Genomic DNA, 25,551 nt, shown 5'->3' with positions numbered 1-25,551 from the left:
CAACCACTCCAAATCTTTGGTGAACTTGGCCTATGAAAAGTGAGCAAGCTGAAGGTGGGGTTTGGAAATGAGCCGAGAGTGTGTCCTGTCCATACAGATATGATTATAATTTTGGATGTCTGCTCTGTGGGGAGTTCCAGTCACGAATACCCTAAGGTGAGGTTGGCTGACCCTTGAGACTAGAGGGGAAAAGTGGGGAGTACGCATTTCCATTTCTATGCAGATGTGAGTTAGAAGTGACATAGAAAAGCCATTCCCAACTCCAAAGAAGTCAGAGAATAATGATTCTTTTTTTCCTGAGGCATCTGAGCCAAGTGCCTATAGCGTTCCTCTGTTTAGTGCCAAGGGCTGGGGAGCTAGACAACCCAGGACAGGTCCCAGGGGACCAGATAAGTTCCTTCAAGAAAGTCTGCAAGCCCGAGTGTTTACCCATCAAGTATGAGTTCCCCCCAGATGTTTTTCTGGGGTTCCATGGCAGGTGATAAATTGTAGGGTACACTGTATGTGAAGTTCGGCTTGAAGGACTTTTGTGACAATTGCTTTGTTCCTCCATGTTTTGTAACCTGGGAGGATATTATTTCTACATCCAATTTCTCACCTTCCAGCTCCAATTTACAAGCTCATTTTCACCTGGGGGTTTTATTCTCAAGTATAAGGGAAACTCTCCCAGGGGGTGGGGCTGCCTAGAGGGAGAAGTGGCCATTGGCTTTGAGAAGATGTAGAGAAGGAAAGAGTCTGATTCCAGACCACTTGACCTCAATTCCTAAATACCTTACAGATAGTTGTTATTCCTTTCCCACTGAACCATTAACAGCACTTCTGGTATGGAGCACAGGTTTCCAACTGACCTCAGTTTGCCAGATGTCACCTAGGCTGCTTACTGGGATTCTGATGCTCCTCCTGGGCACATGCATAGCTGCAGCATACCTGCTACAGTCAGGCGAGCCCACAGGACTGGCTAAGGCCAATGGACTGTGAGCAGAAGTGTGTCATGTTCAGGCAGATGCCTTTAAGGTACAGTGCATGACATGCTGTTTCCTTCCCCCTGGCACCTGGTGTCACTGCAAATGGTGGGGGCTCCCTTAACCTGGGTCCTTAGGAGTGAGGACCCATGGAGCAGAGCCTCCAGCTGACCCAGGTAGCTGAGTGAGAAATACAGATGTGCTGTTAAAGGCTGCTGATGTTTTGGGGTTGTGTTTTGGGGCAGTAGCCATAGCCTCGCCTGGGTATATATATATATATATATAACATGCTGTATACAGACACCATGTAAATACATTAAACATTTATTCATGTAGACCCTCCCTTTTTAATAAAAGTAAAATTCAGTGCTTCAAAGAAGTTTGATGCACCTCCCCTTATTTTAATAAGTCCTCAGTAATGACACAATATGACTCATGATGAAAAACCTCTCTGGCCTCAGATGTGACAAACCTAACTGATTCCCTCTCTGATGGCCTCTGCCTGCTATGGAAGAGACCTGGGAGATTTCAAGCTGCAAACATCACTGTGGGGGAAAAACCCACAAGGGCACCTGGTTCTTATAGGTTCCAAAACTTCTGCTACTTCAAAAATGATCATCCAGTCTGGAGGCTGAGGCAGGAGGATCGTAAGTTCAAAGCCAGCCTCAGCAAAAGTGAGGAGCTAAGCAACTCAGTGAGACCCTGTCTCTAAATTAAGTTCAAAATAGGGCTGGGGACGTGGCTCAGTGGTTGAGTGTCCCTGAGTTCAATCCCTGGTAACCGCCCCCCACCAACAAATCCCACCCAGGATCCAGCTAGAGGACCCCACCTCACAACCTCAGCTTGTCCTTCCCTGGAAAGCCCCTTTCTTTAAAACTCAACTTGCAAATATTTCCCCTTACCTAATATTATGCTAGGATATCTTCATGTAGTTGAAAATGGGGAGGGTAAATGATTAAAGCCCCATTCCTCCCTCCCTAGCACTCAAGTGCCTCATGATGCCTGTAAGCCCCAGCTATGCCTCCAACAACCAGAAAGTGAAATCAATTCACCAAGAAACAATAAGGCAAAAGGATCATTTAGCTTTTCTTCTTTCCTCCCTCCCTCTGTAGCCCCAGGCATATGCAATGTGATGCCTTTTCTACCTGAGTCAGTAACTACCTGGGCCCAGGCAGTGTTCACTGCTGTGTGAAAGGGCCAGAGGAAGGGTGCCTATGAATCAGAGCCCTCAGGGTCAAAGCAACTTTACAGGAAATTCAGTCTTCATCAGATGGTTAAATCCCCTGCTTGGTTTTCTGGCCAACCTCCACTTGAGTGACAGGAAATCACTCTTTTTTTTAGAGAGAGAGAGAATTTTATTTATTTATTTTTTAAAGTTTTTTGGCGGACACAACATCTTTGTTGGTACGTGGTGCTGAGGATCGAACCCGGGCCTCACGCATGCCAGGCGAGCGCGCTACCACTTGAGCCACATCCCCAGCCCCAGGAAATCACTCATGATAAGAAATTTGCCCCTTTTTTAGACAGCTTCCTTTTTTTTTTTTGGTACCAAGGATTGAACTCAAAGGCACTTAACCACTGAGCCACATCCCCAGCCTTTCTTGTTTGTATCTTATTTAGAGACAGGATCCCACTGAGTTGCTTAGAGCCTTGCCAAGTTGCTGAGGCTGGCTTTGAACTCACAATACTCCTGCCTCAGCCTCTGGAGTTGCTGGGATTATAGGCCATTTCACCTTTGAACAGACTGATAAAAAGATCTTCCTTACAAACTCTACCCCCTGGCAGGCTCAGGACTGTCATTCTCTGAAAGCCACAAATATAAGTGCATTAATAAATGATAGATTTTGTTGAAATCTTGGTGGGGCTGCAGTGAGAGTTACACCTCATTTATTCAACAAAATGTCCTCTCCAAAACCCCTTAAGCCATATCTGTCCTTTGCCCAAACTTTCCCTCCCTTCAGCAGCTACTGGACCCCTGACCTTTCTCCGTCTCAGTCACATCTTCCTCCTCACAGCCTCTCTCCTCAGCTATGAAGCTGTGAATCCCAGACCAGAAGGTAAGAGCTAGCTGACAACCTCTTACCAAACAGAATAAGAGCTAGTGGACAGTCCCTTGCCAAGGTCAAGGGCAGCAGCTTACACCTGACCATTTCATGTTACTCCAGCATACCTAGAGAAGGAGACAGGCCATTTCACTTACCAGTTTCATTTGAGCCAAGATTTATCTGCCTCCCAACTTCTTCAATGTGTCTGACTTCTCACCCCATTGGGACCATAGAACAAGACTAATTTCTTTTCCCTTCAAGTATTTAAAAGAGCTTTTATGTTCCCGAGTCTCCTCTCCTCAAGCCAAACAATTCCTCTTTGCTGTGCTTCACAGGACATGATTTCTAGTCCTCCGTAGAACTAATTATACTCTTGGAAAGAACGCTGTGACATAGGCTCCTAATTAGGAATAATTAATACAGTAAAGATGCTTTGCAAATAATTTACAGGCTCAAAGGGATTCTAGCAAAAATCCCGGTGAAAATTTAACCTTCTATTTCTATTTATCGATGCTATACATATATATTGAGTGCTTCATATGTGTCAAATACCTGCCAGGCTGAGCACTGAGGATAAGGAGACGCTCACATAGAGTTTATCATCTTGTACAGCTATTAATAGAATTAGAGCAAGATTTTAGATCAGATGCAAAACCCAAATATTACTAAAAGAATCAGACACATTAGAGTCTGACCAAAAGACATGCTATGCAGGACCAGGACCCAGTTCTATGGAAAGCTGTCCAAAGTGGGAGTAGGTCAGGGGAGAGGACGATCAGGTGATTCTTAAACTGACTGACCAAGGTGAATAAATAGGAGAGAGAGAGAAGAGCATTCCAGGCAGAAGGAACAGTATATGCAAAGACCCTGTGAGAAAAAATGAAGGGAGGCCCATAAGGCCGGGCCCAGAGTGAGAGTAAACACAGTGGAAAGAGGCTGGAGGGGCTGACATAATCTAGACCATGCAGGACCTTGGACTATGCTGAGAATTTTGGCCTTTTCTCTTAAGGAAGATGAAGCAATGAAGGGGCTGGGGTTGTGACTCAGTGGTAGAGTGCTTGCCCAGCATGTGTGAGGCACTGGGTTCGATTCTCAGAACCGCATATAAATATATAAGATAAGGGTCCATCAACAACTAAAATACATATTTTTTTTAAAAAGGAAAGTCTTTAAAGAATAAGAAGCAGCAGCAATGAAGGTTTTGAGCAGGAAGCAGGAGAAGATGGTCGGTAACATAACCTAATTTCCATTTAAACAGTGATTTTGGCTGCAACATGGAGGAAAGAGTCTAAGGAGCCCAATGTATTAGTCCAAGCCAAGACCTAGTACCTAGTGGGTACAGTGTTGAGAGCCACAGCCAAAGGGGCCCCAGCAAACTTCCAGCTGCCAGCAAACTTCCAGCTGCCGGCTGATGATTGGCTCACAGCAGCCGAGCAACATCTAGCTGATTGGCTCCTCCACGGAGCTGCTCATTGGGGGACTTCTTTGGCTCCGCCCACACAACCCAGCCAATCAGCCTCAAGAGCAGGAGGATTGTGGGAGGTGGAGAGGCTGGTGTGGGGGTGAGAGGCTTGTGGAAGCCGGTGGTGGCAATTGGGCTCTGAGGGTTTTTTCCTGAGGAGCTGTTTTGCTTGGAGTTTGTAGTTCTAAAAATAAAGTTAGTTTCTTTTGACAAGTGGCTCCTGAATTGTGCCTAGCCAGACTGCGGCATACAGAGCTCAGCAGTGAGATGAAAGTGGCCTGGTGAGTGAATTCCAGGCCTCGGGGGAGGATAACTCTAGCAGAATTAGGGAGTGAGGTGGAGAAGGGAGGAGGGAGGGAGGACAGGGTGCAGCATGACACCAAGTGTCTGACCTACACAATCTGTTAATTGTTGTGCATTCCCTGAGACAGGAAGTACCAGAAGCCCGCCAGCTCTGCTGGGGAAGATCATGGATTTGGTCTTAAGACACTCTGTGTTTGTGGTCTCTTTGGACATATGTCTGGAGATGTAAAATTAATGGCTGGGTAGAAGGGAATGGAACTAAATAGAGAGGGGGCTGGAGGGATCAACTTAGGGCACAAAAAAGTTAGGGAGTGAGGCCTGAACTGCCTAATGATCTAGTGCAGAGAGAAGGGAAGAACAGGCAGCATCCTCTGAAATGAGGCCTCTTAGGTCAATGCGAGGATTGCATGAACTCGTCCATATAATTTGCTTGCACCATAGTACGTGTTTAATAAGTATTGATTAGTATAATACATTCAAACTGTGGAGTATCTTTTCAAGAGTAGACAGCGATTGCCAGGAACTGTTGTGCATACCTGTGAGCCCAGCTCCTTAGGAGGCTGAGGCAGAAGGATTGCAAGTTTGAGACCAGCCTAGGCCATTTAGAGAGCCTCTGACTCAAAAATAAAAAAATTAAAAGGGGCTGGGCTAGGGATGTAGCTCCATGGTAAAATCTCCCTGGGTTCAATCCTCAACACTGAAAAAAGAAAAAGAATGGACATCTACTCAAAAGAACAGAAAAGGGACTTCAAACATAGATGTTGATACATGATAACAATGCCTAGCGGGCCGGGGTTGTGGTAGAATGCTTGCCTAGCATGTGGGAGGCCCTGGGTTTGATCCTCGGCACCACATAAAAATAAATAAACAAAATAAAGGTATTGTGTCCAACTACCACTAAAGAAGTAAATTTAAAAAAAGAAAAATGCCTAGAATTTACTGTGAACTACTGCTCTAAGCACATTACGTGCATTAAGTTATTTAATACTCAAATAAAGTATGAGTATTACTATTGTCAATTTACAGACGGGAAAAACACAGGAACAAGCTGTTACCTAACTTGTTCAAAGTCATACAGCTAGTAAAAGATGAAGGAGGGACTCAAAATGAAAATAGCCATACACTGCTGATGGGAATATAAATTGGTACATATTTTTTGGAAAGCATTTGGCAATGTGCACCAAGAGCCATTAAAATTCTTGTCTTTTTACTTAGTAATTTTACTGAATTGTAATCTATCCTAAGGAAATAATTAGAAAAGTAAAACAAGATCTATGCACAAGGATTCATTGTGGCATAAATTATAATTGTGTAAATGGCCTAAAATGTTCAAAAATAGGAGATATGAAGCGTCACATAGGATGAATCAGTATTGAGCCATTAAAATCAATATTTTCAAGGAATATTAAATGGCATGGCAAAGGTATAATATTAATGAAGTTATGTTAACAGGCATAATGAAAAAGTAGGCCATAAACTGAATATCTGGCATCCTCCTCATTATGTTTAAAATATAAAAATAATACATACAGCAGGAAGAGTAGCTCAGTAGTAGAGTTTGAGTTTAGCATGCATGAGACCCTTGATTCAATCCTCTGCACCACAAAAAAGAAAAGAAGAATAAGGAAGAAGAAGGATAGGAGGAAGGAAGAGGAGAAGAATGAGAAGAAGAAGATGACATAGTAGAAAACAGACAAATTCAAAACACTAAAAGCTGACAATAATTATCCATCAATTGTGGGACTAAGGATAAATTCATGTTTTCCAAGTTTTCTACAAGAGCATGATTTCCATCACTAGGAAAGAAGCTGTATGCACTGTTAAAGAGGAAAAGGAAAGACAACTGGGCAATTCTAGTTTCTAGTCCAGAATGTAAGGAACTTAGAAGTTGCTACTCCATCAAATACATAAAAAGATAAACTGAAAAATCAGCCTCTCTTCTTAGATCTTTCAGAGGAATGATGTCACGGAGTGAACTACTAAACTCGAAATTGGAGAAAACCACAGGAACATGGCAGAAACACATCAGCAAAAAACTCACTGGGAACCAATACAGAGGTAGGAAAACCTGAACTGTAGCTGATGAATTGCTGAAGGCTTCATATGGACAAGTTTTAGTGTTAAAAACCCCACCAGGCTCCAGACTTAGGGCTCCCTGCACACTTTTGTGAGTTTTATCTCCAATAACTCTACCAAATTTTACAGGGAATATTAGAAGAAAAATACCATGATGTTTGCAACAAGAGAAATGTTGAAATACAACAAAGCATTCTATTCTCTTTTTTTAAGAGGTGAAATTGATTTTAATAATATATTTGAATGTAATATAGCAAATAAAAAATTATTCTATTCTTCCTAACAAGTCTTGTGCTCAAGGGGAAATGATTTTACTAGAGTCTGACCTGCTGGAATTGCATCAGAGCCTCACCTATCTGAAGGAAGAAAATTCCCAACTCCAGCTCACTATAGTCATCTTGTCCCATCTAAGAGGCTGGAGGTGCAGGGTAGACACTGAGAAACACTTGTGACATCCACAATACAGGGGATCAGCCTCATTAAAGGAATGAGACCTAATCACAGGACTATAGACTGCTCACACACACACACACCTGACCACTGCACCACAAAAGCCTATGTACCACAGTTCCTTTTCCTTAGCACACTATGTCTGGCATTCAACAAACAATTGCAAGGCATACTAAAAGGCAAAACACAGTTGCAAAAGACTGAATAAGAATCAGAGTCAGAGCTGGATATAGTAGAAATGTAGAATTATCAGACCCCTAATGAAAAACAAAAACATCGGGCTGGGGTTGTGGCTCAGTGGTAGAGCGCGTGCCTCTCACGTGTGAGACCCTAGGTTCGATCCTCAGCACCACCTAAAAATAAATAAATGAAATAAAGACATTGTGTCCATGTATAACTCAAAATTTTTTTTTAAAATCCAAGATTAATATGCTAAGGCTTTAATGGGAAAAACAGACATGGAAAATGGATGGATAATGTAAGTAGAAATTGGAAATTCTAAGAAAGATTTTTTTTAAATGCAAGAGATCAAAAACACTATGACAGAATGATGAATATGTTGATGAAATCATTAGTAAACTGGACACAGCTGAAGAAAGAACTTTTGTGCTTGAGAGTAGAAACTCCCCAGACTCAAAAGAAAAGAGAAAAAGGACTAGAGGAAAAAAAAAGAACAGAACATCTAAAAATTGTGGGACATCTGCAAAAAGTGTAATATATGTGTAATGGGAATACCAGAAGGAGAAAAAAAAAACCAGAAGGAACAGAAACAATGTTTGAAGCAATAAATACTGAGAATTTCCCCAAATTATTATCAGAAACCAAACCACTGTTCCAAGAAGCTCAGAGAACAAAAGTGGATAAATGTAAGACAAAAAAAGAAAAACCTCACTACATCTAGCCATGTCGTATTCAAACTTCACAAAATCAAAGACAAAGAAAAAATCTTCAAAGAAGCCAGAAACACACACACACACACACACACACACACACACACACACACACACACCTTACCTACAGAAGAGTGAAGATGAATAAATATAAGAATGACTTTGAACTTCTCAGAAACCATACAAGCAAAAAGAGTGTGGAGTGAAATGTTTAAAGCATTGAGAGAGAGAGAGAGAGAGAAAAAAAAAGGCCAACCTAGAATTCTGTCTCCTGAAAAATTATCCTTTAAAAGTGAAGGAAAGGGGTTGGGATTTTAGCTCAGTGGTAGAGCACTTGTCTCACATGTGTGAGGCACTGGGTTCGATCCTCAGCACCACATAAAACTAACTAAATAAGTAAATAAAGGATAGTGTGTCCATCTACAGCTAAGAAAGGAAAAATAAAGATCTTCTTAGACAAATGAAAATAGATTTTTGCCAATAGATCTGCTTTGCAAGAAATGTTTAAAAAGTTCTTCAGAGAAAAGGAAAATGATACTGGTCAGAAACTCAGATCTATATTAATAAAGAGCATCAGAGACTGAATAGATGATGCTTATATGCACTTACATATAAGTGAAATGAATGACAAAAATGTTATAAGGGATTCGAGGGAGGAGTTAGGAAGAGCGTTGTTTGAAAATGGTCTTGGGTTAGTTGTAAGTGTGTATTGCAAACTCTAGGGTAACCACTAATTTTTAAAAGGTAAAATTGGTGTGTTAAGAAAGTAGAAAATATGGAATTATGGACTTGGGCTGTTGCTCAATGGTAGAGTGCTTGCCTAGCATATATGAGGCACTGGGTTTGAGTCTCAGTATCATGTAAAAATAAATAGATAAAATAAAGGTCCATTGACAATGAAATTTTCTTTTTTAAAAACTGAATCATATAAAATGCACAATTAAGCTGGGCATGATGTTGCATGCCCATAATCCCAGTGACTGGAGAAGCTGAGGCAGGAGGATCACAGTTTGGGGCAACAGTGATTAATAAAAAATAACAAAGACTGGGGATGTAGCTTCATGGTAAAAGTACCTCTGGATCAATCCCCTGTACTAGAAAGAGCATAAAAGAAAACACAATTAAAATCACAGAAGTAAGAAAATGTGTGGAAGACAAAATAGATACAAATAGGGCTGAGGATGTAGCTCAGCGGTAGAGCACTTGCCCAGCATGAGTGAGGCCCCGGATTTGATCCCCAGTACTGGGGATAGAAAAAAGGAATAAATAACAAGTGTAATAAACAGAAAACAGGAACAAATATGATAGATATCAATTCAACTATATTGAATGTCGCTTTATATGTTAAAGACCTAAACACAGCAACTAAAAAGCAAAGATTATCAGAATGGATTAAAAAAATATTCAATATATCTATTGTCCACAAGAATCCATTTTAATGGATTAAAATTAATTAATCCTTTTCTTTTCTTTTATTTTGGTGGTGGAACTGGGGATTGAACCCAGGGCCTCATACATGTTAATCAAGCATTCTATGAGTGAGCTATATCCCCAGCTCAAGAAACTCACTTTAGATATAAAAACACATATTGATTACAAGCAAAAGATGGAGAAAGATATACCCATACTAACAGTTATCAAAAGAAAGTAGGAATAACTATACTAATTTCAGATAAAGCAGACCTCTGAAAAAGAAGCTGGAAAAGTCATCAAGAATAAAAAGAGGCATTACATGGGTTGGGGTGTAGCTAAGTGGTAAAGTGCTTATCTATCATGCACAAGGCCCTGGGTTTAATCCCCAGAACTGCAGGAGTGGGGGTAAGAGGCAAGAGGCATTATGTAATGATAAAGCGGTCAATACTCTGTGAAGATATAGCAATATTTAATATGTATGCTCCCAAAACAGAGCATCAAAATATAGTACATGAGAAAAAGACTGATAAAACTGAAAGTGGCAATAAATGGATCCACCAATATAATTAGAGACTTTGACACCATCTATCATAAATTGACAGAGAAGTAGGTAAAAAGTCTATACAGACATAGTTTAACTCAACAACTGGATTTAATTGGCATCTGTTATGCACTGAATGTTGGAGTTCTCTAAAAGATTTATTTGTTAAATTTTGTAGTACTAATTTCCACTGTGTAAATATATGATCTTTTGGAAGTAAGTAGGATTAGATGAAGTTATGTGGGACTCTCCTGATTGCACAAGAGACACTACAGAGCTAGCTCTTTGTTTCTCCTTGTGTCTGTACAAGAAGCACACAGTGAGATGACAGCTGCCTACACACCAATAGAAGAGGGCTCAGAATAAAACCTGTGTTGCGGGCATCTAGAACTATGAGAAATAGGCCATAAGATAGCCCTTAACAAATTTAAAAGAATAGAAAATCATCCAATGTTTTCTATTAAGCCACAATGGAATTGCACTAGAAATAAATGACAGAAGGATAATGAAAAACTGGGCAAGGTGATGCACACCTGTAATCCCAGCAGAAGCTTCGATAGGAGAATCACAAGTTCAAGGCCAGCCTGGCAACAAGGTGAGATCCTGTCTCAAAAAAATAAAAATAAATGGGAATGTAGCTAGCTCAATAGTAGGATAATTGCTTAGCATGTGTAAGACCCTGGGTTCAATCCCTCTTACTGAAAAACAAATAAAAAAAACCCAGTGAAATTGGAAATAGGAAATAAATAAAGGAAATCAAGAAAACCAAAATCTGGGTTTTTGAAAAGATCAATAAACTCCATAAGCTGGGCTAATTAATAAAAAATGCAAAGACACAAATTACTAATATCAGAAGTAGAATTGGGGAAAAGGAGATATCACTACAGACAAGATAGACATTAAAAGGATAATAAAAGGGGCTGGGACTGGGCACAGTGGCACATGCCTATAATCCCAGTGGCACGGGAGGCTGAGATAGGAGAATCGAAAGTTCAAAGCCAGCCTCAGCAACAGCAAGGCGCTAAGCAACCTAGTGAGACCCTGTCTCTAAATAAAACACACAATAGGGCTGGGGATGTGGCTCAGTGGTCGAATGCCCCTGAGTTCAATCCTGAGTACCCCTAAATAAATAAATAAATAAATAAATAAATAAGGGGCTGGGGTTGTAGCTCAATGATAAGAGCACTTGCCTAGCATGTGAGGCACTGGGTTTAATCCTTAGCACTGCATAAAAATAAATAAATAAAATAAAGGGATTGTGTCCATGTATAACTAAATTTTTAAAATGATAATAATAGAATATATGAGCAACTCTATGCCCACAAATTTGATAACCTAAATGAATGGACCACTTCCTTAAAAGGAATCTGTCAAAATTCACACAAGAAGAAACAGACAATCTGAATAGACCTATGTCTGTTGAGGAAATTGAATCAATAATTAATAATCTTCCAAAACAGAAAATACCAGACCCAGATGAGTCCCCTAGTGAATCTCACCAAAATTTAAGAGAGAAATTATGCCTGTTTTCCACAATCTCTTCCAGAAGACAGAAGCAGGGGAAATACTTTCTAACTTATTTTATGAAGCTAGCATAACCCTAGTACCAAAACTCAACAAAGACATGACAGGAAAAGGAGGATACAAACCAATATCATCACTCACATCAATGTAAAAATCCTCAACAAAGTATTGGCAAATTGAATCAAACGATGCATAAAAGGAATTATACAACATGTCCAAGTGGGATTTACCCCAGGTATACAAAGTTAGTTCAATGCTTGAAAATAAATTGATGTAATCTATCACATCAACAGGCTCAAGAAGAAAGACCACATGATCATATTAACATATGCAGAAAAATCATTTGACAAAGTCCAGTACTTGCTGACAATAAAATCTCTCAGCAAACTAGGAATAGAAAGGAATTTTCTCAACTTGATTAAGAATATCTACAAAAAAACATATAGCTGACACCATATTTAATGGTGATAAACTAGAAGCATTTCCTCTAAGATCAGTAATAAAGCAAGGATGTTCCTTCTCACTACTGCTTTACAACAAAGTTCCAGAAGGCCTAGATAATTGGTAAGACAAGAAAAAGAAATAAATAGCATGCAGATTGGAAAGAGAGAATAACTCCATCGTTTTTCACAGATGACATGATTATTTCTGTAGGATATCCAGGAAAATTGACACACAAATTCCTGGAACTCATAAGCAATTGTAGCATTGTTACAAGGTTAATGCATCAATTGCTGTCAGTTATGGTGGCACACACCTTTAATCCAGCTACTTGGGAAGCTGAGAGAGGAGGATCACAAGTTTGAGTCAGCCTGCACAACATAGTGAGACCCTGTCTCAAAATAAAATAAAAAATTCTAGGGATGTAATGCAGTGGTAGAGTATTTGCCTAGCACGTATGAAGACTTGGATTCAATTCCCTATACCAAACAAATGAAAACAGTCGATTGCTTTCCAATATACCAATAGTGAATAAGTGGAACTTAAAATTAAAAATATATACCCACTTATATTAGCATCCCCTAAAAATAAAATACTTAGATCTAAATTTTAAAAATGTACAAGATTTATGTGGAAAACTATAAAACTCTAATGAAAAATATGGAAGAAGAATGGAGAGATATTCCATGTTCATGGATAGGAGAACTCCATATTGTCATGTGTCATTTCTTCCCTACTTGATCTATAGATTCAACACAATCCCATCAAAATACTAGCACATCATTTTGTGGATATTGGCAAACTGATGCTAAATGTTATATGAATAGTTATGCGACTCAGAATACCCAACTCAATATTGAAGGAGAACAAAGTAGAGAAGAACTGGAAGACCTATGACACCTAAAACCATGTGGCATTGGGGAAAAAACAGGGAAATCAATAGATCAGAATAAAGAGACTAGAAATAGGCCCATATAAATATTGTCAACTTATCTATGACAAAGGAGCAAAAGTAATATAACGGAGCAAAGACAGTCTTTTCAATAAATGTCCCCGCAACAACTGGACATCCACATGCAAAAAAAAAAAAAAAAGGAAAGAAAGAATCAAGAAATAAAAAAAAAAAATCTAGACATAACCTTTAAACCTTTTACAAAAATTAATAAAAGTATAAAACTCCTAAAGGACAGCATAGGTGAAAATCTGGATGACCTTGGGTATAGCAATGAGTTTTTAGATACAACATCAAAGGCATGATTCATGAAATAATTAGTGAACTGGATTTCATTAAAAATACAAATTCCTGCTCTGTAAAAGACAATGTCAAGAAATGTAATTGCTGGATGATAAGGTAAAAGGATATCAGTTTTGTAAGAATCTGCTAAACCATCTTCCAAAGTGGCTGTATGATTTTCAGAAGACAAGTCATAGAGTGGGAGAAAATATTTGCAAACACATCTGATAATTGACTGTTACTCAAAATACATAAAGAACTCTTAAAACTCAACATGAAGGTCTGGAGTCGTGGCTCAGTGGTAGAATGCTTGCCTTGCATGTGTGAGGCACTGGGTTCGATCCTCAGCACTGCATAAAAATAAATAAATACAATAAAGGTATTTTGTTCATCTACAATTAAAAATACTTTTTTAAAAACCTTAATATGAAAATGAATACCCTATTTTTTAAAAATGAGCAAAAGACCTTAACTGACACCAAAGAAGATCTATAGGTGGCAAATCAGCATATGCAAAGATGTTCAACATTATTATGTCATTAAGTAAATGCAAATTCAAACAACAATGAGATAACACAACACATCTATGAGAATGGCCACAATCCAAAACACTGGCAACACCGAACACTAGCCAAAGTGTGGAGCAACAGGAACTCCAGGAACTTCTGACGGAAATGCCACGTGGCACAGCCACTTTGGAAGACAGTTTAGCCGCTTCTTACAAAACTTACATACTCTTTCCATATGATCCAGCAATCACACGCCTTGCTACTCATTCAAATGAGCTGAAAATGTATGTCCACAAGAAAACCTATGCATAGATGTTTATAGCAGCTTTATTCATAATTGCCAAAACTTGGAAGCAACTGAGATGTCCTTTAGACAATATTATTCAGCACTAAAAAGAAATGAGCTATCAAACCATAAAAAGACATGAAGGAAACTTAAATGCATATTACTAAATGAAAGAAGCCAATCTGAAAAAACAACATAGAATATAATTCCAAGTGTATGATATTCTGGAGAAGGCAAAACTATGGAGACAGTAAAAAGATGAGTGATTGCCAGGGGTTATTGGGGAGAGAGAGATGAATATCTGGAGCATGGAGGATGTTTAGGGCATCAAAACTATTCTATATGATATTACAATGGTGGCTACATGACATTACATATTTGTCAAAATCCACAGAATGTACAACACCAAGAGTGAACCCTAGGGCTGGGGCTGTAACTCAGTGGTAGAGCACTTGCCTGGCATGTGTGAGGCACTGGGTTTGATTCTCAGCACTTCATATAAATAAGTAAAATAAAGGTCCATTGATAAGCTGGGCATGGTGGTGCATGCCTGTAATCAACAGCTCAGGAGGCTGAGACAGGAGGATCGCGAGTTCAAAGCCAGCCTCAGCAAAGATGAGCTTGTAAGTAACTCAGTGAGACCCTGTCTCTAAATAAAATACAAAACAGGGTGGGGATGTGGCGCAGTGGTCGAATGCCCCTGAGTTCAATCCCCAGTACCCACCCCCCCAAAAAAGTGTGAACCCTAATGTAAAGTATGAATTTTGGGTGATAATGTCGTGTCAGTGTAGGACCCTCAATCATAACATGACGGTCACCGTGGTATGGGACATGGAGAGAGGGGGAAATGGGAGCAGCAGGACTCCATACTTTCTATCCAATTTTGCTGTGAAGTCCAAGCTGCCTGCTTGCTCTGTTCTTTTACACTTTAATTTCATCTATGACTTTTTTTTTTTTTTTTTTTTTTTAGTACCAGGGATTGAACCCAGGGGCACTTAACCACTGAGCCACATCCCCAACCCTATTTTGTATTTTATTTGGAGACAGGGTCTCACTTAGTTGCTTAGTGCCTCACTTTGCCGAGGCTGGCTTTGAACTCGTGCTCCTCCCACCTTTCTGCAAATGGAGGGTGCCAGACTCTGCCATCATACATTGGGCCTTTCCATTCCACAAAGCACCTACATTCTGTTCCCTTGAGCCTCACTGCAACCCAGGAGCTGGCATTTCTTTTATCAGACATCACAGATGGATAATCTGAAGATCAGAGGCTTCGACTGACATTCCCAAGTTCATGCTGTCAGTCATAAAACTGAGACTCTCATCCAGGTCTCTTGAATCCAGTCCCTGAGACTTCCTTTTGGGTAGGCTGTCCCCTGAGACGTCACAAATCAGAAGAACCTTCATCTTATCACTGGTCCATTGTACCAAAGGCCTTTCTATGTGGCCCAAAGCACACCCCAATCTCTGCCCTGCCATGAAATGGGGAAGGAGGAAGGGACAGGCAGACTCATCCTATAGATGAGAAAGTAAAGGAGAGAAAAACTTGGACAGAGTAACTCAGTGGCGAAGCCAGGAATAGAATCCGAAACCTATTCCTCTCTAGACATGCTTCGGACAAGGAATCCAGCTCTCCTGGTTCTTTCTCCCCTGCCCGCCTGAGCAGCCTCCCCTGCGGGCACCGTCGGGTCTGGGCTTACACCCATCATGCGCCAAAAAGAGAGTTCACTGCTGACAGCCTCCTTCCTCCAACGCGCTGTGGCACCCAGTGAGGCCTGTGTGCAGTGGGTCCCCGCTGTCCTAATTTCCTGGCTAAAGACCTAGATAGAGTGTCTAAATTTTCCTCCGGCCGACTGCTGCCCCAGATTTAGCCTCTCTGATGGATAAGTCTCTTCCCCTGCCGGAGGCCGTGCCTGTCACCCCACCCCACCCCAGGCTTCCTAAATCACATTTTGTTGTGTTTTGTTTTTTTGAGACAGAACCTTCAACAGGCAACCCTCCTGCCTCAGCTCCCGTGTACCTAGGATGACAGGTGTGAGCCACCACACCCAGCTCACCTGTCTTCAAGGTGCTGACATACAACACACCAAATTCCCACTTAAAAGGTGTAGGACTGAATGGAGAAAATACCAACACTCTAATGAAATCTAGATGAAAGCCTGGGATACGGAGGCTCCCACCCTTGCGGGGTGGAAGAGACATTGTGGTCAACACGACAGTCCTCAAATCCGTACCTCTAAGAACAAATCCTCTGTGGATTTTTGTGTTTGTTTTGTAACCAACAAAATGGCTCTTAAGTCCAGTTGGAAGAATAAATGGGCATGAAAAACTGACAATTTTTTTTTTTTTTTTTTTAGTTCTCGGTGGACACAACATCTTTGTTGGTATGTGGTGCTGAGGATCGAACCCCGGGCCGCACACATGCCAGGCGAGCGCGCTACCGCTTGAGCCACATCCCAGCCCCAAACTGACACATTTTTAGAAGAAAAATGAAGGTGGACTGTCCTACTGGATTAAAATCAAGATGTAAAGTCGAGAGAACAAAGTTATTCACCCATTGATTCATCCCACAGTGCCAAGCTACAGCTGGCCTGGGAGAGAGGAAAAGTGACAAGGCAAAGAGAAGTAGAATCAACGGTGCCTCTCTCTGTGGGCTCCTCTGCACAAGCCACTCTGTAGCTTCTGCCTCAGGCAGTTCACATGTGGGATGGGCCCGTAATTAATATCAACATGAGCATATCAACAAACATTCAATAAACATGTCTTACGTGCCAATCGCGTTATAGGTAGCACCTTTAATCTTCACCGCATCCTTAATAAGATGGGTTCTATTATTGTCATTTTTCAGATGAGAATATTGATGTGCAGAGAGGTTAAATAATTTGTCTGAGGTCACACAGCCACAAGTGTGATGGGAGATACAAGTACAGAGAGCCTGGCTCTGGATTCCCTACTGCCAACGAGTACTCACCCCCTGCCCTTCGGGTGTCAGAAAGACTCCTCAGAATAGGCGAGGCTCAGTGCTGCCTAGAGGTTTCAAATGAAGCCAAGAGTCTCCTGAACCACAGGCAGCTTCAAGTCAGCAATGAGCCTGCTCAGGACTGTATTGTTGGCAGAGAATGAAGGAACCTCTGAGATCATCAAACCCATCACCCCTACAGTGCCAGAAGCCCCTGATAGATAACACAGGCCATTACAGCCTCCTGGGAATCTCTGTGACAAGCCGCTTTATAAAATTTTTGGAGAACTTCCTTAGAAGATGGTCACCTCCCCTTTTTACTTTCCTTTGGAGGGTTGGCAAGGAGAAATGCACTTCCTGCCAAGAATCTATAGCAGTTGCAAGCACTGTCATTGCACCGGGCTCCCGGCCCCGCCCGGTCTGATGTTCCAGCCAGTCGCTGGGTGCCCAGCCCCCGCGTCTCTCCCTAATGCTGGAAGCACGTGTTGGGAGACAGCAAGCGAGGCTATTAAGTATCAAGGGGAGGCAGTGACAGAGTGACAGTGGCCTCCCTATGCACCTACCTCTCTCTGCTCCCGCTGAAGGCAGAGTTCTTCTGTCTCTTCCATCAGTTTGTCTGTCAATGCAAGCACACCCTCACAGACGGCTCTCTCACAGTGGAAGTCCTGAGGCAGGTGCCCAGGGTGGTCTCCATCATCCCCAGCATCTCCCCAGGAAGAGGTCAGCACCCCTGCTAGCCAGGGACTGGTCCTGCTTCCCTTCTTTCTGGGTATTGTTCCTGCTTCATGCATTCACAGGGCCATGACAGGGCCTTGTCCTTGGGAGCTCAGGTGAGTCCCATGCATCCCCCAGGGCTGCTGTGGCTGGGCTGATCCTCAGCTCCACCCCCCTACCCCCCCACCCCCGCCACTGCCTGCACTGGTGTCCAGCTAATGGGGAGGGCAGAGTCTTAGTGGGAAGGGAAACCATGCTGGGACCCAAGTGCCTAAGCGGGCAGAAGGGGAGGGGTCCCAGGCAAAGCATCGAGCCCCAAGTCTGCCCATCTTCTCTCTCGGCATAGAGGCCTGGAGCCCTGTGGCCAAGTTCAAGGTGGTCTTGGCGTGCAGAGGGTTTGGGGTGAAGTGTGGGACTCAGGCGCCCAGGGTAGGATAACTGCATCTTCATTTAAGGAGCTCTCACTGCAAGCCCTACATGAGCTCCTACAGCATTTTCTCATGGGACCAATGAACCTGATCTCCATACCACCTCTGAAAGCTGGAGAATATCCTTATCTCCATCTTAAGGAGGAGGAAACTGAGGTTTAGAGAGACAAGCACCTAAAAACACAGAGAGCTGGTAGGGAAATGAAAAGGCCAGGTGCAGACCCCTGACTCCTGGCCACCAGGCTCTCCTGCCTCCAGCCATGCTGGCCAGAGGACATTTGTCTCTCCATAAAGCCCTCCAGGTGTGGAGCTGGTCTCTGGTTCTTCATGGCCTGCTGAGTCCCACCGGGACACCCACCCGGGGTCCTCCACCAAGCCTCTGGCTATATCCTAGACCCCCAAGTGCTCCTACTAGGGAACCTCAGGTTCCAGTCCACCCCTCCAGCCAACCTAAATATTCTTGCTTTTCCTTAGCCAACTGCAGCCCCTGGGCCTCCAGGCTTTTGATCATGGCTTCTCCCAGCTGGGCATTCTTCCAGGTCCTGGGAGTGAGGGCAGGTGGCACAGAGGAGAGAAGAGGAAGAAATAAGATCGTTAGACCACGAGGATCTAGGAGAAAGAGCAAGTATGTGTTTTGTACTCGCCTGTCCAGAAACTCAGCTGACTGTCACTCTGGCACCCAGGGCTCTGGGCACGCCACCAGCATGGATCACTTACAGTAACTGGAGACTGGCCCAGGCTGCAAAGTGGGCCACCAGGGACCAAGAGCACTTTCAGAGCAGGGAAGAGATTTCTTCCCAGGCAGCTTCCTATCCCCTGAGTACCAGTCACCAAGCACAAGGCCACATGCAGGGTGGGACTCAAGTATTGTTTATAGGATCAACAGTGTGATCCAGCTCAAATAAGCAGGTGCCAGGACAGGGATTTATGTGCAATTGGACAGTGTTGGGCACTCACTCTGGTCCTTGCTAGGATCAATTCCATACTTGAGGAAGTGAGATAGACATTAGCAAGTACCAAATACAATGAGTGACTGATGCTGGATTCACTTCCAAGAGCTGGAGACCCACAGTGTTCATGTCTGCTACCTGTGACCGTAAATACTTTCCAAGCTCACTTGGGGGACCCTCAGAGATGCTCTAAGAGCTGGTCTGCCTCCTCTCACCCATCCTAGCCAACTCCTACAGCCCTCTCCGTGTCCACGAGGATCCCAGCAGAGAGGCAGGGAATACATGGTGGGCCCAGCCTGTCCGCCACCCCCTGAGTCTGGAGCCCCAGATGCCCTCCTGGCTGTGAGCACTTACACCTTCCCAGACTCCTGGAGCATCTCCAGCCACTGCGTCTGTTCAAACTCGGACTCGGCAGCCAGCAAGACATTCCCCTGCCAGGAAGAGGAGCCGTGGGTGTGCTGAGAGGTGGCCCCTCGGAGGGTCATGGAGGCCCACTCTGCTCCCCTACAACACAGTCCTGGGCATGGACACCTTCCTGGGCCAGGCTGATTTTCCCAGGCCGAGGGGAGAGCTTCACTTACATGGAAGTCCTGATGGGAGATCTTCATGACATAGGGCATGCTGGGCTCTTCCTTGGCCTCCACCAGGCAGCCCCCAAGGGGTATGACACCCTGTGGAAGAACCAGAACAGGCATCCCCACCCACCCAGCTCAGGTCACTTGGGGCCTCTGGGGATAAAGCCAGGCTCTGCCAAGACCTCCAGGGTGGACCTGACCTTGGGGCTACTGAACCTGACCTTGTGGCTGCTGGACAGAGGCCAGAACTGACTCTCAGAGGGAAGAAGAAGGGCTGGGGCAGGCTCCAGGGTACAGGAAAGTTGGGGGTTGAGCCTGGGGGGCAGGGCAGGGGGTCTTGTGCCCTGAGAGAAAATTTGCTTTCCAGACTCCCTGCTAGACCACTGCAAGACAAAGGACAGCCCCCCAACATCCCCTAACATCTCCTTGGGACCCTCCCCCACTGTGGCCCTGGGGAGGGGCCCCCTCACCTTAGGATGTATATTGAAGTATTTGTTGGTTTCAAAGCTCTTTTTTTCACTCTCAGAGTAGTAAAGCAGAAAGCTCTCTTTGATAATGAAAAACCTACAGCGGTGATGGGGAAGGAAGGGGAGAAAGAGTTAGGCCCTGGGGGACAACAAGAGTGCCTTTGTAGCCCTGGACTCACAGAGGAGCCCACGGGGCCACCAGCTTACGCTCCTTGCATGACCCTAAAAATGGAGGTCATGCTGCTCCACCCAAAATACCCTCCCTCTGCTCCTCAGGGCTGGCTGTCTCTGTCCCCCAGACCCACCATCCTAAGTACAGCAGGACACCTGAAGTCCTTCCCCCTCAGGTTCCTGCACCCCTTGAACTATCATCTCCAGTTACTTAGAGTCTCCTCCAGGTAGAAGAGGAGGAGGGTAAAAAGACACATGACTCCAAGGTGAGTCTTTTGGTGTAATCTTGAGAGCGTGCAACCAAAGGGAATGGGTACAGGTTGTCGGGGCTACATCTGCAGCGCCTGACACCCTCATGGGACACCTGCATTCCCTTTTGTCTCAGACTGCTCCACAGCCTCCTTCTGGGACTTCAGATCCCTGGACCTCGATGCTTTCTGAATTTTGAGGAGGTGCATCCTCAATGCCAACCCCCAGGGCCCTTCCCTAGGGACTCTTATAAAACTAATGATTAAAGCTAACTTTGATAAGACACCAAATGCCCCACAGGGGGAAGATCCAGTTTGGTCTCAAAGGTCCTGAGGCTCAGAGACACCCCGAGTACTGGCTCCTTCCTCCAGGGCCACTGTTATAGCGATACAATATGAGCAGAAAGTAGGGAAGATTCTGAGTTGTTGAGTGTGTGGGTGTGTGCATGGAGGAGAGTTCAAAGCAGGGGTATGTTGGACTGCTAAGATGGACTCCCAGTAGTCAACAGTGTGACTCTCAGCTGCTGTGCATTCAGAGACACAGCATCAATGGCAGGAAATGGGCCAGGGAAAATACAATGAAAATCAAATACTACAGAACCTCCCTGCCCTCCTTACCAAGAGCCACTGCAGAACTTCAGTGACATTCTGGGCCTCCCACAGCTGACTCTGCCCATGCTCAGCTCTCCCACCACTTCTACCCTTCAGTGTCTCTGTGCTCCAGGGGGGTGTGGAGCCCGCTGCCTCCCTGCTCCTTGCATGACCCTGCAAATGGAGGTCACGCTGCTCTACCCAAAATGCCCTCCATCTGCTCCTCATCGGGCTGCATGCTCCTCACCCAATGCTGACGTCTGGGCCCCTCCTGCACTTGCGGGGTGCTTGGCACTCGGCACCCACTGCCACAGCCTACATGCTCTGCTTGTCCAGAGAGGGCTGCTAGTTTCCTGGAGGGTGGGGCCACACCACTTCTGTCCCATGGACTGAAGTGGGTGTGCCCTGCTTTTTCCAAGGGACCTCACAGAGTAGGTGAGAACATGGGCTTCAGCATCCAACAGACCTGCCCTTTTCCAGGTGGGTTGGGAGACCCTTGGGGAGGTAGCGCAGCTCTGAGTCTTAGTTTCTTTGTCTATGGAGCTGGGGCGAGAACACTGACCTTATGTGATTATTGGGAAACCAAATGAGCCTGTGCTCATCACTCTGCCAGTTGGCGAGGACCCAGGACACCTGGCATGAATATGTACCTCCCCATATAAGGTGAGACAAGCAGCACAAGCTGCCTCTACCCTTCTCCACAGCTTCTGAAATATTGCTGTGTGCTGCCTGACCCACCAATTCACATTGAAGCCCTAACCCCAAATGTGACTGTATCTGAGGTGGGAAGGTAATTAAGGTTAAATGTGCTAAGAGGGAGGGGCCCTGTTCCTATAGGCCTGAGCCTTGACAAAAAGAGGAAGGTTCTCTCTCTCCTTCTTTTTCTCTGGCCCTCTCCCTCTCCCTTTCTCCCTCCCTCTCTGTCTCGGTCTCTCTTCCTCCCTCTTTTTCAATTTCCCCTCCCCACTGCCCTGTGCAGAGAGTTGGCCCTCTGGGAAACAGTAAGAGGTCCTCCCAGAACCTGACTCTGCTGGGTAATGGGGTGGGGCAGGGGTTATACTAAGCAGGTGGGCAGAAGAAGCTTAATGAAGAAGGTGAGGGAAGAGGGGAGGTGCTCCAGGCAGAAGACCCGCAGATGCAAGGTCCTGAGGCAGGAGCATGCCTGGCTCTGGCAGGAACTGCAAGGCTGAAACAGAGGGAGCAAGACCAAAAATGGCTGGGCCAGCTCTTGTAAGGCCCTGTGGCTCTGGTACTGAGATTAAGGAGTGAGCCTACATTTTTTAGCTCTTACCACAAATCATGCTTCCCTGTGAGCAGTTACCTCTGTTAACTCCTGGAACACTCACAATTACCCTAGGAAACAGGAGCTCCCTGCATGTTAAACAGAGAGGTGACATGACTTGCTGAAGGTCACAGGGCTACTTGGTAGAGGCTGTGTTTTTCTCTGAGTCATGGAGGGCTTTGAGCAGAAATGACGTGGCCTGGTGTACAAAAGGCTTACCTGGCTGTGGTGTCAAGGACAGATTTGGGGGAGGAGGCAGAGAAAAGGGGACGTGGTAAGAGTTGCCGCCATGCATGATTAGAAGGCAAGAAAAGATGAGAGGATGGGAGTGTGCAGCTATCCTAAACTCAGGCCTTGGTTCCCTTGAGTGCAGCCTGAGGGTAAGTAAAGTCACACAAAGGCTTAGAAGACCGTGGAAAGAGTCAGGATGTGTTTACTTTTCTTATGACTATTAGTGTTTATTTTCTGAGGTTCCTGCTGGGGTCCCCCTCTGACCTCCTCTCTCATTTGTGCTCACACAGCCCCTGCTGGAGGGAGGCTTTTTTGCTTGCCCTAGTCCTTAGGACCCTCCCCACCTGCCCCTTTGGGTTGTGGGGAGCCCAGTGAATGTGGATAAGGGTGTGTCAGCATGGCTGCCTCCTCTCTCCAGTCTTAAAGAACAGAATTTTCACCTATAGATTAAGGAACATTTAGAAGGCATCAAGATGCTCACTTTGCCAATTGTTTTATTGATGTTCCCTTTTTTGGTACCAAGAATTGAACTCAGGGGAATTTAACCCCTGAGCCACATCCCCAGCCCTTTTTTATAGTTTATTTTGAGACTGAGTCTCACTGAGTTGCTTTGGGCCTCACTAAGTTGCTGAGGCTGGCTTCAAATTGTGGATCCTCCTGCCTCAGCCACCCAAGCCGCTGGGATTACAGGTGTGTGCCTGTAATTGATATGCCCAGCATTGATATTATCTTATTTAGATTTCTCACCAAAACTATAAGGGATGAGCAGAAATGACGTGGCCTGATGTACAAAAGGTTTACCTGGCTGTGGTGTCAAGGACAGATTTGGGGGAGGAGACAGAGAAAAGGGGATGTGGTAAGAGTTGCCACCATGCATGATTAGAAGGCAAGAATAGATTGAGAGGATGGGAGTGTGTTGTTTCTATTTCAATGAGGCACAGAGAGATTGAGCCACTAGTAAGTGGCAAACTTAGAACCCAGTTAGTTGTCTCTGCTGAAGACCCGCAGATGCAAGGTCCTGAGGCAGGAGCATGCCTAGCTCTGGCAGGAACTGCAAGGTAAGTCAAGTCACACAAAGGCTTAGAAGCCCAAGCTCTCAACTGCCTGTGCCCTAGGCTTCCTCATCACTTATGACCCGGAATTGTTCACATATATCCCTAGAGCTGATCTGGGCAAAGGAACTGCAAACTCCTGCTCAGCTCGGCTCACAGAGCATTAAGGAATCACCTCGATGGGCAGCTGCTATGCTATACTCTATGGCAAATGAGTCCCTGCCCTCAAGGAGCTAAGAAATGAATGAGGAAAGAGAACATAGAAATCAATAAACTAAAAAATAGCTAATGTCTATCAAGCTCCTTATATGTGTTAATTCATTCACTCCTTACAAGAGGTAGGTGAGGAAACTAGAGCGCAAGAAATTAAGTAATGAGCCCCAGATCACACCGCTGGTAAACGCTAGGCTACTTGTAAAGGATGTAGGGCAACATTGTAAAACAGCAGGGTACACTGCGGTAATACAGAGCACCGGGAGGATCACGGTGACATTGCCAAGCACCAAAATGTGGCATCAGAGTCTGTTTGTATCAGGGTACAGGAGGAGTGCCCAGCAGGGGGACTGAATGGTTTAGGGGCCCAGCCAGGGGAGTTCTTTGAGAGGCTTTCATGGCTGAGCAGGGTTCTGAGGAGTAAATATAAATATCTTAGGAATTTGGGAGGAAGTAGAATGGCGAGTGAGAGTCCAGACGGAAAGAAGGGAATATGCAGAAACTAGTGTGATCCAGGTCATCAAAACATGTCTGGAATTATAGGCAGATAAGTCCAAAAGGGGTGGCCAGGGTGTGGGGGTGGGGCCACTAAGGAGGGAGTTAAGGTCAGAGAGAGACTCAGAGCAGAGTGGGGCTTCTTCCTGCCGTCAGGGAAGTGGCAGTGGGTTTTGAGCAAGGACTGTGAGGTTAAATTGTAGTGTTAGACATGGGGTGTGGTGGGGTGGGGTGGGGTGGCGACTTGAGGAGAGCATGGCCAGGTAAAGGGACAACTTAGAGTTTATAGGAGATAAAAACTAGCAGGGCTTGTTGAACAATTAGACCAGGGCAGGTGATGTGAGTCTGGGGAGACACCAGAGGATTCTAGTTTGGTTGACAGGATGAACCTAGGAACCATCTAGCATGAACTGGGGAACCAGGAGGGGTTTTATTTTATTTTTTAAATTTTTTTGTAGTTGTAAATGGACAGAATGCCTTTATCTTATTTATTTAGTTTCATGTGATGCTGAGGATGGAACCCAGTCCCTCACATATGCTAGGCCAGCGCTCTGCCACTGAGCTACAGCCCCAGCCCCCAGAAGGGGTTTTCTTAAGTTCGGTCCTCCTTTCTCCCACCCTTGTGCTCTGAATTCAATAAGGTCTCAACCAGAGTTTTATGGTTAACATTGGGTTCCTGAGAGATCCACCTGGAGCCGAGGAACATGCAGGCACCTTCCCAGTTGGGAGGGTCCTGTTAGAAAGGCCTCGTCAGTCCACTGGATGAGCTCCTTGTGGTTTCAAGATGCAAATGCCCAATTTGGGAGTAGGATCTGGGAGGGACTTTATATAACAAGAGTGAGAGAAATTTGATGTTGGGGCAAAGGTTGAAGGGCAGTGGGGTGGAGGAATAATGGGGGGAGGTGCAGAAGAGGAATCCAAGAAGATGCAAGAGTTTGAGTCCTACAGGGTCAAGAGAGGATGGTGGACATAGTGGGTTGAGAAACAAGGCAGCTAAGACTCAGCATGAGGGTGTTTACACCTCTATAACCTAAGTGTTCCT

The 25,551-nt window shown here is 44.5% G+C and overlaps 1 protein-coding gene across 3 annotated transcripts in view; it reads right to left on the bottom strand.

The window, feature by feature from the left end:
- Positions 1–25,551, bottom strand: part of Plekhd1 (pleckstrin homology and coiled-coil domain containing D1) — a 38,088-nt gene that overhangs the window by 7,266 nt on the left and 5,271 nt on the right. For all 3 annotated transcript variants that reach the window (XM_005322835.5, XM_021724836.3, XM_078050121.1), the window contains 5 exons: positions 20,230–20,323; positions 19,766–19,855; positions 19,539–19,615; positions 18,685–18,776; positions 17,656–17,708 (listed from right to left, as the gene is read on the bottom strand). In XM_005322835.5, coding sequence (XP_005322892.1) covers positions 17,656–17,708; positions 18,685–18,776; positions 19,539–19,615; positions 19,766–19,855; positions 20,230–20,323 — 406 coding nt within the window. The remainder of the gene's footprint in view (positions 1–17,655; positions 17,709–18,684; positions 18,777–19,538; positions 19,616–19,765; positions 19,856–20,229; positions 20,324–25,551) is intronic.

The sequence above is a fragment of the Ictidomys tridecemlineatus genome, chromosome 5 (genome assembly GCF_052094955.1).
Source record: "Ictidomys tridecemlineatus isolate mIctTri1 chromosome 5, mIctTri1.hap1, whole genome shotgun sequence".
Classification (NCBI taxonomy): Eukaryota; Metazoa; Chordata; class Mammalia; order Rodentia; family Sciuridae; genus Ictidomys; species Ictidomys tridecemlineatus.
The sequence above is the reverse complement of the archived record's forward strand: the minus strand, read 5'-3'. Positions and strand labels throughout refer to the sequence as shown.